General features: G+C 36.4%; 1 protein-coding gene across 1 annotated transcript; it reads right to left on the reverse strand.

Moving 5' to 3' along the window:
- Positions 1-5,517: 5,517 nt before the first annotated feature.
- Positions 5,518-6,122, reverse strand: LOC123393238 (fatty acid-binding protein 5-like). The gene has a single exon (XM_045084590.1). It carries the CDS (start codon positions 6,061-6,063, stop codon positions 5,656-5,658), a length of 408 nt encoding a protein of 135 aa, XP_044940525.1. The 5' UTR covers positions 6,064-6,122; the 3' UTR covers positions 5,518-5,655.
- Positions 6,123-19,887: the final 13,765 nt, after the last annotated feature.

Genomic DNA, 19,887 nt, shown 5'->3' on the forward strand with positions numbered 1-19,887 from the left:
AGAGCCCGACATGGGTCTCCATCCCAGGACCCTGAGATCATGACCTGAGCTGAAGGCAGAGGCTTAACCCACCGAGCCACCCAGGCGCCCTAGGAGTTCTTAATATATTCTTTGACAGTTATGTGCCTTGCAAATAATTTTCCTCAACTATGCCTTTTTCTGTACATAATATTTACATATTGGCATGTCCCACCTCTAGCCTTTAAGACAGGCCAATGCACCAAAAAGAAATGTAGCAATTTCACTTTGATTTTCTGTCAACTCCATTCTTGTTCAATTCATGTTACAACTTGCTTTTGACTCTTGGCTCTATTTACGTTGTGTGGACCTAAATCTGACCTTTTGTTTGATATTTGAACTTTGATGTTTTGATATTCTGTGCCCCCTAAAAATGTTGTTATCTTAGTTCTTTTCCTCATTAGAGATGAGGAAATCCTCTACAACTTGTGTACCATGTCCTCATGAATGTGGTAAGCCAAATCCTTTGGTCTAGCATTGAACTTCTTAGAAAATGCTAAATATTTATCAGCCTGATTTGTTTTCTTCAGAAATATGTCACTACCCTAAATCATCTCGTTCATATATTCTTTTGCTTCTTTTTTATGTTTCGTTGCTCTCTGTTCTTCTACCACCATATAAACTTCATGAGATTAAGGACTTTGTCTTTTTAAAACCATACTCTCAATATTTGTGGAATGAATAAGTGAACCCAGATGTTCTTTGCACTACTTCTGAATTTGGGGAAGTAATTCTAGTACTAGTCTTTCTAAATAAAGCTCTACATCATCCTTACACCATAATATATAGCTAGGTGATGTTAGTTAATCATTTTTGTTATTATATTATTCTCACTACACCTTTAGTAAGTGTGGCAGTTTTGAAAACATAGCTGTTAAGTCTTTGGTACTTCTCCCATAAAGAGTCTATGTCCCATCCCCTGGATTTGGGTGAACTCGTGATGCACATGACTTCTCAGGCTACATGATGAAAGAGCATGAAATTGCCACCTTGCTTGCTGGAACACTTGCTCATGGAATCCTGAATCATCAAGAAGTCCTACTACCATGCTGTGAGGAAACCCAGCCCATATCATCGCACAGAGGAGTTTCAGTTGATAGCCACAACTGAGTCCAGCCTTTGAATTGTCCCAGATGAGTCACCAGACAGGTAAGAAGCCTCTCCATGATTCTGTCACCTGCCATTCAAGTCATTCCCAGTCATTTTGAGTGTCTTCAGCTGAAGCCACATATACCATGGAGCAGAGACAAGCCATATCCACTGTGCTGTGCTTCGATGTCAAAAGATACCTGGATAAGAGGAATGTCACATTAATTCTTGAGGTCAACATTCTGGTTTTTAAAGTGGAGAGACTAGATAAATAACATCTTAAATTAAGATTTCTAACCAAGCTGATGATCATGTGGATTTATCACAAATAAAAACTCCACCACAATAGATCAACCTTCCAAAGAAGAAATATTGCTTTCAATACTTTTTGTCTATTTATCCTACTTCAGGTGTGTAAACAAACAAACAAACAAACACCCCAGAAAACTCCAGAAGATCTAGGTCTGCTTCTAAGATTTCTGATTTAAACAAATCATCCCAGAAAAACACCTCAAGTTGACCAACGTGACTATGCCCTGCAGTCCAAAAGCACACAAAAGCATGTATAATTTAGTCATAAGACCCCGTTATAATGATAGATACTCATTGTTCATTGACACTAAAAATTCCCACATATAGAATAAGGGAACCAAAATTTAGGTTTTTCTGTTACCTATCTGGCTTTTTCTTCTAAGTCTTCTATGGGACACCCCCGCCTGTTCCAAGCCTCCAATGTCTCCTCCATAGCCTATTCTCAGCCTTTTGTTTCTCTCAGTGTCATTCTCATGAGTGACTTAATCTACCTCCTAGATGCTGATGGCCTTCACTTTTCATCTAATTCAGATTTCTCTTTAAGTCATTCACATAATTCAATTCTGAGTCTATTCTCCTAGGGATAGGGTTTCTTTTTCCCCAAGGGTGGTTGCTGCATGGATACTGGTAAGAGACTAGAGTCCAGGGTCTAGCCAACATCTGGCTCTGTGTGTCGACTTGCCTAGACCATAGGGAAGGTGAATGGAGTCTGAGGCTTAGTTCAGGGCTTAATTCTGGACTTGACTAGGGATCTAGAAAGAAGGTAATCCTACACAAAATTTTTTAAAGAATCAGCAGGAAAAAAAAAATATGTGCAAAAGAAAAATATGTGCAAAGCTTCTTCCTGGACATGTTATATTGACGATCTGTAGGTACCTCAACATTTCCAAAAATTGAATTTGCTTTTAGACTGTAAGGTGTATGAGAACTTTGTCTAATTTGCTCAGCATTTTTAACCAGCACTTAACAGATTGCCTGATGCAGGGTAGATTGTCAATACTGACTGAACAACTGAATTAGTGAAGTATTCACAAAACAGTTTCCCTCCAAATTTTCCCTATTTTCAGAATGGAGTTATTGTCTCCTTCAATTTCCCCCAGCCAAGAACCTCAGAGTATTCTAAATCATGCTCTTCTCCTTGTCCTACCATACGCAATTGATGATCAATTCTGTCCATTCCATTTTCTGAATATCTGCCCTTCCTTCCCAACTCCATAACCGTTGCCACCTCCTTCAGCTTCTACGTGGCTATCAGAGGGGTAATTCTAAACTTAAGTGCTACTGTGTCACACTCCTCACCAGCTCTGCCACTGAGCTACATTGCCGTGGGCAAGTACTTCAACCATGTTGTGCCTTATGGTGGGATGTTAAGGGGCTTAAATGAATTAATAGGTGCAAACCATTTAGAACTGAGCCTGGGAACATGGTAACAGTTAATAAATGTTATCCAGTATTTTTGTTATTGTAACTTGGTATTCTTCAATGAACTTGCATTGTCTGTAGAAAAATAAAAACAAAACAACATAAAACAACCCCTCTGGCAGGCATGCAAGACCTTTCTTATCTGACCCCGCCCACTGGTCTAGCCGCATTTCCCACTCTTCTCCTCATTGTGAATTCTAGGACTACCAAGCCACTCTGCTGTCTCTATCCCTTAGTGCAATCTTTATAACGGCACACACTGTTGTCATCCCTTTGCAAACAAACTCCTCTTACCATTAAAGTCTCAGCTTTAATGCTTTGTCCCATCAAGAACCTTGCTGGATGACTCTAGATAAAGTCAAGCGCTTCCCCAGAAACTACCACATAGCTTCGTGCTTATGCCACTTAAAATTAATACCTTTCTGTGTATTAATTTACACAGTAAATTAATTTACCTTAAGTAGCATTTGTCTATCTTCATTAAATTGTATACTTCTTTCAGGCAGAAATAGTTCTTTTGATCTTTTTTCCTTTTCCCTGGTACCAGGGTCTGGCATTTAGTATATGTTCAATAATTATTTGTTGAACAAATAAATAAATTGCCAGGAATGACCTATAGTACTAACAGGGAATAGTATTTCGAACAAAGGAAAAAACCTGCTATTATTATTCATAACTCTCTACTGGGACAACTGCAGTTCTGCACATTTAGTGAGGTAAGTAAGTATATAAGTGCATCGTTTGCAGTGTGTTTTACCTCTGTGTATCCCTTCTCTAACACTCTTCCTTTATGTAGATCCAAGTTTCCGACCTATACCATTTTCCTGAAGAATTTATTTTAATACTTCCTGAAAGGCGCAGGTCTCCTGGCAACAAATTCTCTCAATTTTTGTTTATCTCGGAAAATCTTTATTTCTCTTTCATTTTTGAAGGATAATTTCACTGGGTAAATAATTCTACATTCGTAGATCTTTTCTTTCAACACATTAAATATCCACTTTCACTTCATTTCTTCTTGCTTGCCTGATTTCTAAAAAGAAGTTTGATGAAGTTCCTACCCTTGCTCCTCTGTAAGGTGAGATTTTTTTCCCTTTGTTTTCTTTCAAGATTTTCTCTTTGTCTATGATTTTCTACAGTTTGAGTTATGTGCCCTTTGTAAATTTTTGGTTTTTATCTTGCTTGGTGTTCTCTGAGCTTTCTGTAACTAAGTTTGATGTCTATCTTTAATTTTAGGAAGTTCTCAGTCATTATCACTTCTAATGTTTCTGTTCCTATCTGTCTTCATTTTCTTTCTGATATCCCCGTTATCATATATTGTACCTTTTGCAGTTGCCTCATGGTTCTGTTGTATTTGTTCACTCTTCTTTCTCTTTGCATTTCTGTTTTAGAAGTTTCTATTGACATTTCTTCAATCTCACTGACTCTTTCTTTGGTTGTGTCCAGTCTATGAAGAGCCCATCAAAGACATTCTTCATTCCTGGTACAGTGTTTTTGCCTTCTAGTATTTTCTTTTGATTCTTTCTAGAATCCCCATTTCCCTGCCTCTATCGCCCACTTCTTCTTGCATGTTGTCAGCCTTTTCCATTAGAGCTCTTTACACAGTCATCGTAGTTGTTTTGAATCTAAAGGTCTGCGCCTTTCAATCTTATTTTCAGTCTAATAACTCCGACATCCTTGCCATAGCTGACTCTGTGATGCTTGCTCTGTCTCCTCAAACTGTGTTTTTTTGTCTTTCAGTATGCCTCAATTTTTTTTTATTAAAAGCTAGACACGATGTACTGGGTAAAATGAGGTAAAAAGAACTTTTGTGTGAGGTTTTACACTTACCTTATTAGGATAGTGTTTGCTGTATCTGTAGTTGTTAGAAGCTAAAATTTCCTCTCATGTCCTTGTGTTTGTCTTCCCTGATGACTTTGGGTTTTCCTTAGAGATTTCTCCTTGAATAAGGTCTGAGGAATGCTTTCTTTCAGTTGTATTCTCTAGTTATTATACGTGAACCAATGGTATGGTATTAAGTTGTGGGGAGAGGAGAAGGCTCTTGGAGTCCTGTGACTAGCTGTCAGTCTTTTGGTGAGCCGGTGCCCTGGGGCTGTGACCTTCATACGTGTTTCTCAGTCAAACCCTCCTTCCACTTAGGCTAGTCAGGAAATAATGGTGGCCTGGGATTAGGTATTTCCCTTCTCCCAGATCATTTAGGCTCTGATAAAATCCCAGTCAGTTATGTTCTGTTAAAATTGTTTATTTTGAGGGCAAGCCTTGTTAAGGAGTACAGAATACTCCCAGTGAATTTCAGAATGGCCAATTTTCCTCTCCCACTCCTGAAAACACAGGAGATTTTTACTGGATGTTCTCTGTGAGAACCTGGTGAGACTCCCAGAGGTAAAACTCACAGAAGTATGGGGGATTCCCTAAAGTCCGGCTCCTTGGAGTTTTTAATGCTCAAACTTGTCCTCAAACACTAAGTCTTCAGCAATATGTCAGTTACAACTTAAATTTTCTTACTCTGCTACTTGTCCTCACAGAGGTTTTGTGTTCCTGGTCTTCTGCTCTGGTAAGCTGTGGTTCTCTGTATATACCTGTTTCTTTTTTTTCTTTTTTTTTTTTTTTTTTTTTTTAGCACAAACACATTTATTTACTAACCAAAGGGATGATCCTAATTAAATCAACACTTCAAAATAGTTGCATGTAAAATGTTTGTGATAAAGATAACTGAACATAGTAATGGAAAAAAAAAAAGCAGTATGGAGATTTGCTCATTGAACTGAGCTTGTTCATCCTCACAGCTAATTCCTATCCAAAATGATGATGGAATTTTTACTCTACTTTTTCATAGACCCGAGTACAGGTGACATTGTTCATGACGCATTCCACCACTAATTTCCCATTTTCCAATTTTCTTGTGATTGTGCTTTCCTTCCCATCCCATTCCTGATGTTGAACCAATGCGCCGTCTGTGAAGTTGCAGACCGTCTGAGTTTTTCTGCCATCAGCTGTAGTTTCTTCAAACTTCTCTCCCAGGTTACATGAAAACTGGGTTGTTTTCAAAGTGCTCTCAGTTTTTATGGTGAGGTTTTTGCCATCAGAAGAGATGATACAATCTGGTTTGGCCATTGTACCCACTTTTCGCAGAGCCATTCCCACTCCTACTTCCTTCATGTATTCGTCAAAGCCTTTGCTCTCCACTAAGCGCCATCTTCCTACCAGCTGCTGAATGGTGGCCATGGTGGGCGCGGGCGGGCGGGCCGAGCGAGCTGAGCAGAGCGGGCCATTGGGAGCTTGGCTGGAGGTATACCTGTTTCTCTTGATGGACGGTGGTTTGCCCTGTGATGTCAGTTTTCTGATGGAACTAAAAAGTTTTTACTTTTTGTTTGTTCAGCTTTCTTCTTGTTATGAGGATGGCAGTCATGATTGTTAGGGTCCGTAATCAAAGGAGCGAGACTGATACAAAGCAAAGGTCAAGCAAAGCTTTATTTCATGCCAAGCATCAAGAATCAAACTGACCGGTCAGGGCCGTCTCTTGCAAAGAGGCGACTCCTCCCAGCCTCACAGACTAACTTTTATAGAGGTAGTTTAGCCAGGCTATACACAGGTGGCCAATGAGATTGCAATACACAGAGAAAACTGCACAGTCATGCTAAGTCTGCCACACACAGAAAAAAAAAAAAACAAAAAACTGCTAGGTAACACATGGGTAGCCAATTGAATTTCAATTTACCCTAGTAGATATATGCGTGTCCCACTGATTGGATGTCTTCACCTGGCCTGACCCGCCCTTGTATCTAGGCTTTGCAAGTAAGTTCCTCTGGGAGGGGCAGGGTCAATCTAAATTTACTGCATAGGGTCAATCTAAGTTTACTGTAACAAAATGGCTCCCTCTGGCCAACCAGGCCCTTACAATGATTTCCAAGTTTCTTACATGTTGGACCAGAAACCGGAAGTGTAAATGATTGTTTCAGTAGGTTAATTGTTTGTCCCTAAGATAAAAGTGAGTACTTACCTGTCCATCTGTAGCTAGATGACATTGTTTCCTAGAGGTGACTAATAAATAGCCCAATATTATCTGTAATTTCGTGCTTCTTTTCAGTTCTACCATGTCAGAGGAGCATTGTCTTTTACTTTTTCAAGGACTTTATTTGTTTATTTGACAGAGAGAGAGAGCAGAGGGAGCAGGGGAAGGAGAAGAAGACTGTGCCATCCAGTGCCCCAAGCGTTGTCTGTTAACATCAGTGCTTATATTCACTGTGATGTCATAACAGAGATTATAAAGTCAGTATTTTCTTAATAAGCTAAAAATAGTTTCATTCTGGTGAGTCAAATGCCATGGGATGACTTTTTCTGGTAGGTAATGATGCAGCTAAGGAATGTGTGGCTTTTATGGAAAAAAGTATGGAAGAAGTGAGTAGTCCTTATAAGGCTGGCATTCTTAAAATGATTTTTTTTTTTTTTAATAAGCATAGGGTGACTACAAGGTAACTACAGTGCAGACTGAGACATGCAGGTCTCTGGAAAACAACTATAATTTCCAATTTACTTGTCTTTTTTATTGTCTTTTTATTGGAAAGCCTGATGCTTTGGTAGAATGGAAAGTATTCCATCAGTCCATCCTTTGCTGATGCTGGGACCAGCTAGTCACTGATATACACACGCATGGATTCTGGAAAGCAGAATCTGAATGAAGCGTGGGGGAATTCTGGAGACCCAGATTCTAAACTGAGGGGGCTTACTGCATGCTATTCTTAGATGATGAAAATAACTATTGATAGTTTTTAATTAGGTCAGATTTCATTGGTTCTTACCCCAGCAAAGACAATAAAGCATTTGTTGGCTAACTCTGGATGTGGTCTCCTTGCATGATGTTAACTTTGGTTATTGGTTGTCACTCAGTGTGTATGACATTGTAACTAGATCAAAAAACCTGTGCCTTAAAAGTGTATGTGGAATAATATTTTGTGGTATTAACCAATTTTTTCCTCTTCTTTAAAATAAAAGGTACAGGGAGCCTGCTTCTCTCTCTCTCTCTGCCTGCCTCTGTGCCTACTTGTGATCTCTCTCTGTCAACTAAATAAATAAAATCTTTAAAAAAATAAAAATAAAATAAAAGGTACAGGGACACCTGGGTGGCTCAGTCAATTAAATGTCTGCCTTTAGCTCAGGTCGTGATCCTAGGGTCCTGGGACCAAGTCCCACACTGGGCTTCTTGCTCATCAGGGCATCTTTTTCTTCCTCTGCCTGCTGCTCTCCTTGCTTGTGCTATCTCTCTCTGACAAATAAATAAATATATGAATAAATAAAATCTCTAAAAAATAAAATAAAAGGTACACATCTAGCATGTAGCAAATGATTTCAGAAAATTGTTTCTCTAACTTTCTTTTAATAGTATTCACCATTTTCAGAAAAGTAGTAAATATGGAACACAGAAGCCTTCCGCCAAATAGACTTTATTGTTGCAAAATCCCCTGTGGATTTAACCCAACCTAAATGAACTCAGTATAAAACTATAGGAACTTGAAAAGAACAAGAGAACAAGACAAACAAATTAGAATAAATAAGGAACTCGGAAGGACAGAACATAGAATACTGAACAACCGTATTATGCTATTATGAATAGCACCACAGCTTGGCCTTGTTTATGTCATTACTATTGTATTTCCTCCTCCTGTCCAGTGTCTGTCTCTGCCTCTTTGAATGCTCTTGACCTGACATTCCAGCTGCTATGTGTATCACATAAAAAGTTGTTTCAATCTTTGACATTTCAGTTTAGGAATTATTCCAGATTACTGATCGTTCTGAACTCCTTGAACCCCCTCACATATTGGTTATCTTAAATCTCAAATCTCCCCTTGCCTTTGAATCTTGGATTTCTCATATGTTGGTAACCCAACCTCAAACCATCCTGTTATGGGTTGAATTATATCTCTGTGTTGCCCCCTCCCAAAGATATGCTGGAGTCCTATTTCCCAGTATTTCAGACTGTGACCTAATTTGGAGAGAGATTCTTTAGAGAGGTAATCAAGTCAAAATAACTGGTGTTGAGTATGACGGTTTCCCTATGAAAAGGGGAAATTGGGACATACAGACAGAAGCCTACAGCAGGAAGCTCCTAAGAGACACAGGGAGAAGATGGCCAACTACAGGCCAAGGAAAAGCCTGGAACAGATCCCTCTTTCACAGACCTCAGAAAGAATCAATTCTGCTGACACCTTCATTTCAGACTTTAGCCTCCAGAACAGTGAGATGACAAATTTCTGTTGTTGAAGCTACACAGTTTATAGCATTTTATTGTGGAACCTCTAACAAACTAATACACTGGTCCTTATTGGACATCGCCTTAGGATGGTGCTTCTGATGACATTTTTCTTTCTTTCTTTCTTTTTTTTTTTTTTTTTGCCTCTAAGCATGGAAAGCAAATGCATGATGTCCTCCTACTCCATGAGATACAGCAGCAAAGCAACATTCCTTACACTCCCACTTATCAGGAGGGTAAACTGAATGGCCACACCTTGGTCTTCTAAAGCACTTTGCTTTATGTCTACATACTAGTAATAGTCTCTTTCAAAACACATAATGCACTATTATATACATTAGCAACTATTTGTTAAAGATATCATTGGCCCATCAGCCATATTATCTACATGTAATCCCATGTGAGAAACATAGTGTTTCACAATTGGGCAGGCAGTACCTATAAAAATTAAAAATGTAATGAGTCTATAGGCAAGGAATTCTACATGACCCTTAAAGGAAATATAAGTTTGGAGCATTTGAAGATCAGGGGAAAAAGCCAGTCATAGTCTTTAAATGTGTCACTATGTGGATCTTTCTGAAACAGTCTGTTCTTCCCCTATGTGAGTAATTTAGAGTAGAATGGAGTAGAGAGGAAAATACCCTTAAACATCAAATTTGTTTCCTGTCTTGCTAATTTTGGCCATTCTAACGGGTGTAAGGTGATATCTCAATGTGGTTTATTTTTGAATAAAATATTTTATTTTATTTTATTTTGAATCTCCCTGACAGCTAGTGATGATGAACATTTTTTCATGTGTCTGATAGCCATTTGTATGTCTTCATTGAAGAAGTGTCTGTTCGTGTCTTCCACCCATTTTTTGACATGATTATCTGTTTTGTGTGTGTTGAGTTTAAGAAGTTCTTTATAGATCCTGGATATCAACCTTTTGTCTGTAGTGTCTGCGAATATCTTCTCCCATTCCGTGGGTTGCCTCTTTGTTTTGTTGACTATTTCCTTTGCTGTGCAGAAGCTTTTGATCTTGATGAAGTCCTAAAAGTTCATTTTCACTTTTGTTTCCTTTGCCTTTGGAGGCATATCTTGTAAGAAGTTGCTGTGGCTGGTATCAAAGAGGTTACTGCCTATGTTCTCCTCTAGGATTCTGATGGATTCCTGTCTCACGTTGAGGTCTTTTATCCATTTTGAGTTTATCTTTGTGTACGGTGTGAGAGAATGGTCTAGTTTCATTCTTCTACATATAGCTGTCCAATTTTCCCAGCACCATTTATTGAAGAGATTTTCCACTGTATATTTTTTCCTGCTTTGTCGAAGATTATTTGACCATAGAGTTGAGGGTACATATCTGGGCTCTCTACTCTGTTACACTGGTCTATGTGTCTGTTTTTATGCCAGTACCATGCTGTCTTGGTGATCACAGCTTTGTAGTAAAGCTTGAAATCAGGTAACGTGATGCCCCCAGTTTTGTTTTTCTTTTTCAGCATTTCCGTAGCAATTCAGGGTCTCTTCTGATTCCATACAGATTTTAGGATTATTTGCTCCAGCTCTTTGAAAAATGCTGGTGGAATTTTGATCAGAATGGCATTAAAAGTATAGATTTCTCTAGGCAGTATAGACATTTTAACAATGTTTATTCTTCCAATCCAAGAGCATAGAATGGTCTTCCATCTTTTTGTGTCTTCTTCAATTTATTTCATGAGTGTTCTGTAGTTCCTCGAGTACAGATCCTTTACCTCTTTGGTTAGGTTTATTCCCAGGTTTCTTATGGTTCTTGGTGCTATAGTAAATATAGAGGAGGTGGAGAAAGGGGAACCCTCTTACACTGTTGGTGGGAATGCAAGTTGGTGCAGCCACTTTGGAAAACAGTGTGGAGATTCCTTAAGAAATTAATAATAGAGCTTCCCTCTGACCCTGCAATTGCACTCCTGGGTATTTACCCCAAAGATACAGATGTAGTGAAAAGAAAGGCCATCTGTACCCCAATGTTTATAGCAGCAATGGCCACGGTCGCCAAACTGTGGAAAGCACCAAGATGCCCTTCAATGGACGAATGGATAAGGAAGATGTGGTCCATATACACTATGGAGTATTATGCCTCCATCAGAAAGGATGAATACCCAACTTTTGTATCAACATGGACAGGACTGGAACAGATTATGCTGAGTGAAATAAGTCAAGCAGAGAGAGTCAATTATCATATGGTTTCACTTATTTGTGGAGCATAAGAAATAACACAGAGGACATGGGGAGATGGAGAGAAGGGAGTTGAGGGAAATTGGAAGGGGAGATGAGCTATGAGAGACTATGGACTCTGAAAAACAATCTGAGGGTTTGAAGGGGCGGGGGGTTGGAGGTTGGGGGAGCCAGGTGGTGGGTATTATGGAGGGCACGTATTGCCTGGAGTGTGTGGTGCATAAACCATGAATTCTGTGGGTGTGGTGCATAAACAGTGAATTCTGTTACACTGAAAAGAAATAAAAAAAAAACACATTAAATATTTGCTGTTTGGCCCCTTTGGCTCCTTGGAATTTAGAACATTTAGGATGAAACTTTTATTTCAACATAGACCTCACCCACACCATGTAGCTGTGACCCTTCACTTTGTGGATCCTCAAATAGGAGAGGAAAGATGTTGTTGCTGATAGGAATCAAATGTATAGGGCCCAGACACTGATCATATGTGTGTCTTAAAGTGATTTTATAGTGTAGCTAAGACAGCGCTCAGCCCATACATGTGACAGTATGATAGGCTTCTTATGAATTATTACTGTGAAAACTCAGAAGCCTTATTAAACACCCAGAAGAAACAAGTCGTGTGCACCTGCTTCTGTAATCCTTACGTAAGTGAAGGAAGAGTTGTGATTTAGACTGTTTTGTGGTTTCTTTGGCCTCTGTCTGCCCCAGAGAAAACAAACACACACACAGCTGTTATAGCACTTGCTTTCTGCTCCAGAAAAGGGCAAGTATGGAATAGAAATCTTGAGTGCCTGCAGACATTGCCTAATAACTAAAAAGTGACAAACACAGCAGGTCTCTCCTGCTTCCCAGTAAGGAGGCAGTAATTCATTATAAAAGCATCTCTACACCTGCAGTGATGGCTTTTTCATGTTCGTTTGTGTAGCAGAAGCTGTCTTTGCATAACTGAGTGAGTTTGAAGCTGAGGAAGTAACATCACTACTGTGCGCCTGGAAATAGAAAGCACAACAGTAACCACAAATCAAAAAACAGTAATAGATATGCACAGAATAAAGAGTAAGGAGCCCAAGCATACCACTAAAGAAAACCAGCAACCCATGAAAGAGAAAGAAATGAAAGGATCAGAAAAACACTGATAAAACAAAAACAAAAACACCCACACAAAGCAAGTAACAAAATGGCAATAATACATATCTATCAATAATTTTTTTGAATGTAAATGAATGAAATGCTCCAATCAGAATACATAGAGTGACAGTGGATTAAAAAAGAAGACCCATCTATTTGATGCCTACAAGGGACTCCTACTAAAGACCTAAAGACACCTGCACGTTGAAAGTGAGGGGATGAGAAACATCTGTCATGTAAATGGACGTCAAAAGAAAGCTGGAGTAGCAATACTTAACATTGAACAAAACAGAATTTGAAACAAAGGCCATAAAAAAAGACAAAGAATGACATTACATAATAATAAAGGGGACAATCCAACAAGAAGGTATAATAATTGTAAATATATATGCACCCAGCATTGGAGCACCCAAATACATAAAACAGTTACTAACAAATATAAAGGAACTAATCGATAATAATAATAATAATAATAACAATAATAGCAATACAATAATTAACACCCGACTTACATCAACGCACAGATCATTCACACAGAAAATCAACAAGGAAACAGTGGCTTTGAATCATATGTTGGACTGTATGGATTTAACAGATATATTCAGAACGTTCCATCCTGAAACAGTAGAATACACATTCTTTTCAGGTGTGCATGGAACATTCTTCAGAATAGATCACAAAGTAGGACACAAAACAACCTATGAAATCAGAAGTCCTCCACGAGAAAAAAATCTGGAAAGACCACAAACATATGGAGTTTAAATAACATGATACTAAACAATGAATGGATGAACCAGGAAATCAGAGAAGAAATAAAAAAGTACATGGGAACAAATGAAAATGAGAACACAATGGTTCAAAACCTTTGAGACACAGCAAAAGCGGTTCTAAGAATTCTAAGAGGGAAGTACAGTACAGACTTAACTCAGAAAGCAAGAAAAATCTCAAATAACCTAACCTTACACATATGAAAGCTAGAAAAAGAACAACAAACAAAACCCCAAACCAGCAGAAGGAAGGAAGCAATAAGGATTAGAGCAGAAATAAATGATATAGAGACTAAAAAAGCACAATACAACAGATTAGTGAAACCAGGAGATGGTTCTTGAGATCACAAAATTGGTAAAACTCTAGCCAGACTCATAAAAAGACAGAGAGAGAGAGAGAGAACTCAAATAAACAAATAAACAAAATCACCAATGAAAGAGGAGAAATAAGAACCAATACCAGAGAAATACAAAGTACTGTTAGATAATATTATGAAAAATTATATACCAACAATTGGACAACCTCGAAGAAATGAATATAAATTCTTAGGAACACATAATCTACCAAAACTGAAGCAGGGAGAAATGGAAAACTTGAACAGATCAGATACCAGCAATGAAATAGAATCAGTTATCAAAAAACTACCAAAAAACAAAAAAACCCAAGACCAGATGGTTTCACAGTTGAATTCTACCAAACATGTAAAAAAGAGTTAACACCTATTCTACTCAAACTGTTCCAAAACTAGAAGAAAGAAAACTTCCACATTTATTTTATGAGTCAAGTATCACCCTGACACCAAAACCAGATAAAGACACCAGAGAGGGAGAGAACTACAAGTCAATATTGCTGATATGAAAATATCAATATGAAAATCCTCAATAAATACTAGCAAACAGAATCCAATAATACATTAAAAACATCATTCACCAGTATACAAGGTTGGTTCAATATTTTCAATTCAATCAACATAATGCATCACATCAATTAGAGAATGGATAAAAACTACATGATCATCTTACCATCTGCAGAAAAGACATTTGACAAAATACAACATCATTCTTGACAAAAGCCCTCAATGAAGTAGGTTAGAAGGACATACCTCCAAATAATAAAGTCCTCATAGGAAAGAAGAACAGTGAACATCATACTTGGGAAAAAACTGAGAGATCTCCCCTAGGGTCAGAAATAAGACAAGAATGTCCACTTTTGTTAAACATAGTACTGGAAGTGCTACCACAGCAATCAGACAACAAGAAGAAATAAAAGGCATCCAAATTGGTAAGGAAGAGGCAAAACTTTCACTATTTTCCAAAGACATGATATTATATACAGAAAATACTAAGGACACCACCAAAAATACTCTCTTAGAGTATACAATAATACACTCTTAGAATTAATAAATGAATTCAGTAAAGTCACAAGATACAAAATCAATATGCACAAATCTGTTGCATTTCTGTACACTAATAATGAAGCTGCAGAAAGAAATTAAGAAAACAATCCCATTTGCAATTGCACCAAAATAATAAGATACCTAGGAATAAACCTAGCCAAAGAAGTGAAAAACTTGTACTCTGATGAAGAAAACTGAAGATGGTACAAAGAAATGGAAAGACATTCCATAGTTCTGCATTAGAAGAGCAAATATTATTAAAATGTCTATAGTACCCAAAGCAATCTACACATTTAATGCAATCCTTATTGATATACTAAGAACATTTTTCATAGAACTAGAACAAAAAATCCTAAAATCTATATGAAACCACAAAAGACCTCAAGTAAGCAAAGCAATTTTGAAGAGGAAAAGTAAAGCTGGAGGTACAACAATTCCAGATTTCAAATTATATTACAAGGCTATAGTGATCAAAACAGTATGGTACTGGTACAATAGACACATAGATCAATGGAAAAGAATAGAAAACCCAGAAAGAAATTCACAGTTTTATGGCCAGTTAATCTTCAAAAAAGGAGAAAAGAATATGCAATGGGAAAAATACAGTCCTTCAACAAATGGTGTTGGGAAAACTGGACAGCTACATGCAAAAGAAGGATACTGGACTACTTTCTCAAAGAATACACAAAAATAAATTCAAAATGGATTAAAGTCCTAAATGTAAGACCTGAAACCATAAAAATCCCAGATGAGAACAGACAGTAATTTCTGACATTGGCCATAGCAACTTTTTCTAGAAAGATCTCCTGAGGCAAGAGAAATAAAAGCAAAAATAAACTATGGGGACTACATCAAAATAAAAAGCTTCTTCACAGCAAAGGAAACAGTCAACAAAACTAAAAGGCAACCTACAGAATGGGAGAAGATATTTGTAAATGACATAACCAATAAAGGACTAGTATCCAAAATACATAAAGAGTTTATTCAACTCAACACCCCCCAAAATTCTAATTTAACAATGGGCAGAAGTCATAAACATTTCTCCAAAGAAGTTACCCAAATGGCCAGGAAACACATGAAGATGCTCAGTATCATTCATCATCAAGAAAATGTAAATCAAGGAGCACCTGGGTGGCTCAGTGGGGTAAAGCCTCTGCCTTCCGCTTAGGACATGAACCCGGGGTCCTGGGATCAAGCCCCACATTGGGCTCCCTGTTCAGGGGGGAGCCTGCATCCTCCTCTCTCTCTCTACCTGCTTCTCTGCCTACTTGTAATCTCTGTCAAATATATAAATAAAAATCTTAAAAAAAAAAAAGAAAATGTAAATAAAAACTACAGTGAGATATCACCTCACACATGTCAGAATGGACTCGAGAAACAAATGTTGGCAAGCATATGAAGAAAAAGGAACCCACTTGCACTGTTGGTGGGAATGTGAAGTTGTAGAGCCACTATGGAAAACAATATGGATATTCTTTAAAAAGTTAAAAATAGATCTACTCTACAAATCCAGTGATTGCACTACTGGGTCTTTACTCAGGTTCAAAAACCCTAATTTGAAGGAAGACATGCATCCCTATGTTTCTAGAAGCATTATTTACAATAGCCAAAGTATGAGAGCCATCCAAGTGTCCATTGATAGATAAATGGATAAAGAAGATGTGGGGTGTGCGTGTGTGTGTGTGTGTGTGTGTGTGTGTTTGCAAGGACATGAATGGAGCTAGAGTATTATGCTAAGATGCTAAGTGAAGTAAGTCAGTCAGAGCAAGACAAATACCTATGAATGTACTTACATGTGGAATTTAAGAAACAAAACAAATGGGCAAAGGGGAAAAAAAGATGAGCAAACCAAGAAACAGACTCTTAACTACAGAGAACAAACTGATGACTGCCAGAGGGGAAGTGGGTGGGGGAATGAATAAAACAGGTGCTAGGGATCACACTGTGCACTTCTAATGAGCACGGAGTGATATATGGAATTATTGAATCACTATATTGTACACCTGAAACTAATGTTACACTGTATCTTAACTGTACTGGAATTAAAATTTTAAAATGACAACAAAAACCCCTACGTTATGAACATCATCCCAAACCAGTATACACCAATGACTTCACTATTTTAATAGCTGCATAGTAGTTAATTAAACTTATAATGTATTTAGTCATTATCTGATTACTTGGTTCTTTCCACATTTTTGCATTATAAAAAATGCTATTATGGATATTCTTGTGTATAGATTGTTGTGCTCCTGCTAATTATGTTTTCAGGATTTATTTCTAAAAGCTGAATTATTATGTCAAAGCATACAATTTTTTAAATACAATTTGCCAGAATACCCTTTAGAAAATTGGACTTTTCCTGTACCTTTGTTTTGGCTTAACTCTAAAGCCAATTTTGGCAAATTGGGAGAAAAAAGTAATTTCTGTTGGGAGTACATAAAATTTACTGATTAATTTAGGACTAATTGACATTTTTACCACACTGAGGTAGTTTCATCTGAGGAAGTGTTATGGTTCTCTTCAAAGCAAGTCTCCTTTAATGTCCTTCAAAAGTAGAATTTACCTTTTGTAAGCCCTATACATTTCTTTTTCATTTTATCCTTAGATATTTGGCATTTTATTACCATTATGATTAGGGTGTTTTATTTAACATCGTATACAATATCTATATTTAATTAATATTTATATCTATAAAACAGACTATATTTGTCTGTTTTAATATTTATTTATTTTAGAAAGAGAGAGAGTGAAAGGGCATGAGCGGGGGTGGGGGCAGAGGGAGAGAAAATTCTCAAGCAGACTCCCTACAGAGCACGAATCCATACCCCGGGGTTGGCGGGCGTAGATCTCACCACCCTTAAGATCTTGACCTAAGCTAATATCAAGAGTTGGATAGTTAAAGGACTGCACCATGCAGGTGCGTCCCTGACTATATTTGGAATGTAGGAAAACTATGGAACTTTTAATATTTAATTTCTAACTGGCTACATTATTGAACTCATTGATTCTAAGGGTTTTCTTTTCTGTTGATTTTCTCTGGTTATTGAAGTGGACAATCATATCATTTTATAACATTTGATAAATTTGCTTCCTCTTTCCAATATTGTTAAACCAATATTATTAAACCATTCCCTAGTTTTCTCATTTACTTGTGTTAGCTGGCATTTCCTGGACAGTCTTACACAATCTTTGTGATCATAGGCTCACAACTTTGATGGGAATTTCTATAGAGTTACATCATGAGGCATGATATTGTTCAATTATTTTAAGCTACGCATCTTACCATGTTAAACAGTTACTCGCTAATCCTGTTTTTAAAGTTTTATTGAGAATAGATACTGAACTGTATTAAATCTCTTCAGTATCTCTTCGGATGATTTTCTTTTGAATTAGAATGGTAATACATATCCTAATATCAAACCACTCCATTCTTAGCACAAATCCTGCTTAGTCATTATAGCTTAGTCTTTTAAGAAATATTTTAGCTTGTTAATATTTTATTTAGGAAATTGATGAGTCCTTTGGTTTTTGTGCTCTCTCTGTAAAATTTTGGTATCAGAGTTTTGTTAGCTCTCAATATAAAAAAGAAATTAGAAAATTCCCTCTTTCTGTATGTTCTACAATAACTTAAATGACCCAGAGTTATTTGTTCCCTACATGTTTGGATGCATGCACCCATAAAATTACTCAACTCCAGTGTCTTTTGAAGGGATAATTATTTAATAAATTTCTTTATTATTCCATGAATTTTGACCTAGTAAATATTTCTGCCTTTTCTGGGGTTGATATATTTTATTTTTATTTTGCTAAAACATTGCTTATTTACTTTCTAGTTATTTACATAGAATTATAGGATAAATTCTCATTGTTTTACATTCTTCTTATCAATTATTATAAGTTCCTTCTATTCTCTTTTTTCTTAAATAAATTATATTATTGATAATACATATATCTTGCCCATATGATGTGTTTTTAATAATAATACACCTGTTGTTATTACTACTTTATTAATGAGTATATTTTCTTTTACTTTTCCTTATTTTTTGGCAAAAAATAAAACATGAAATTGAAGTTATGTTTCTTGTTCCATAATACTTTTTCTCCTTCCTTTCATAAAGGCAACCATTATCATGAACTTGATGTGACTCTGTCAACTATACAATTTTAAATCTTACAAATCTACAAACTCATGAGCATTATACAGTATTATTTTATGTTTTTAAAGCACTTATGGAAATAGTTATGATACTACCATACTGATGTATACTTCTGCATCTTCTATACTCAATTTTCAAAGGCTATGTTAATGGACCTGTAGATAGATTGACGTATTTATACATCTTGATATGGAGAGATTATTTGTTTATAGGTGCTGTTTGGTATTTTGTCATGTGACTAAACCAGATTTTATTTAATCCCTTCCTTTATTAATATTTCCATACTCTTATTTTTTAGTCTTCAGTTATAATTTACTCTTTATTAAACTGAGATATAATTGACACAAAAATACTGTATTAGTTTTTAAAATACAATGTAATGATTTGATATAAGTATATTTTGTGAAATGATTAAACTAAGTTTCATTAGCATCTATCACCACACTTAGTTACAATTTTTTAAAAATTTACTCTTTCAGCAACTTTCAGATGTGAAATATAATATCATTTTAACTATAGTCGCCATGCTATATTACATCCTCAGGACTCATTTATCTTGTTGGTTTAATTTGCTTTGAGTGTATCTTTTGTTGGTATATTCCTGGAATTTTCCTCTAAGTATTGTCTAACCAATTCTGACATTTAATAATTAATTTAAATCTGTTTGTAATATTTTGAGTACTATATACTTGATTTTGTGTTTTATATTTACGGTGCTTCTCTATATTTTCTCTCTCTCTCTCTCTTTTTTTTTTTTTGCTTTCTATTGATTTTGTAGAATTTTCTTAATTCTTCTTTTTCTTTTGTGGTTTCAGAATTATGCATCAATTTATATTCTTTTAATGGTTAACCTCAGATTTGTAACATATAAACTCAATTTACCTTAATTTAGCAGTTTAAAATTAATCATTATCAGTATCTTCCTACCAACAGTGCAAAAGCCTTAGAATGATTAACTCCACACTCTGATTTTCCAGATAATTTTTGTCTAGAATTTTGGCTAAGCTTGATTTTTAATTACAACAATTTAGTTATTATTTTTGTATTTACTCATAATAACATCACAAATATTTAAAAACGAGCAAGCCAACTTTCTAGAAGTCATTGGGTGCATAAATGGGAATTTTTTTTAAGAGTCTATTTATTTATTTATTTAT

This window comes from Mustela putorius, unplaced genomic scaffold (genome assembly GCF_011764305.1).
Source record: "Mustela putorius furo isolate JIRA1106 unplaced genomic scaffold, ASM1176430v1.1 tig00000785_pilon_pilon_pilon, whole genome shotgun sequence".
NCBI lineage: Eukaryota > Metazoa > Chordata > Mammalia > Carnivora > Mustelidae > Mustela > Mustela putorius.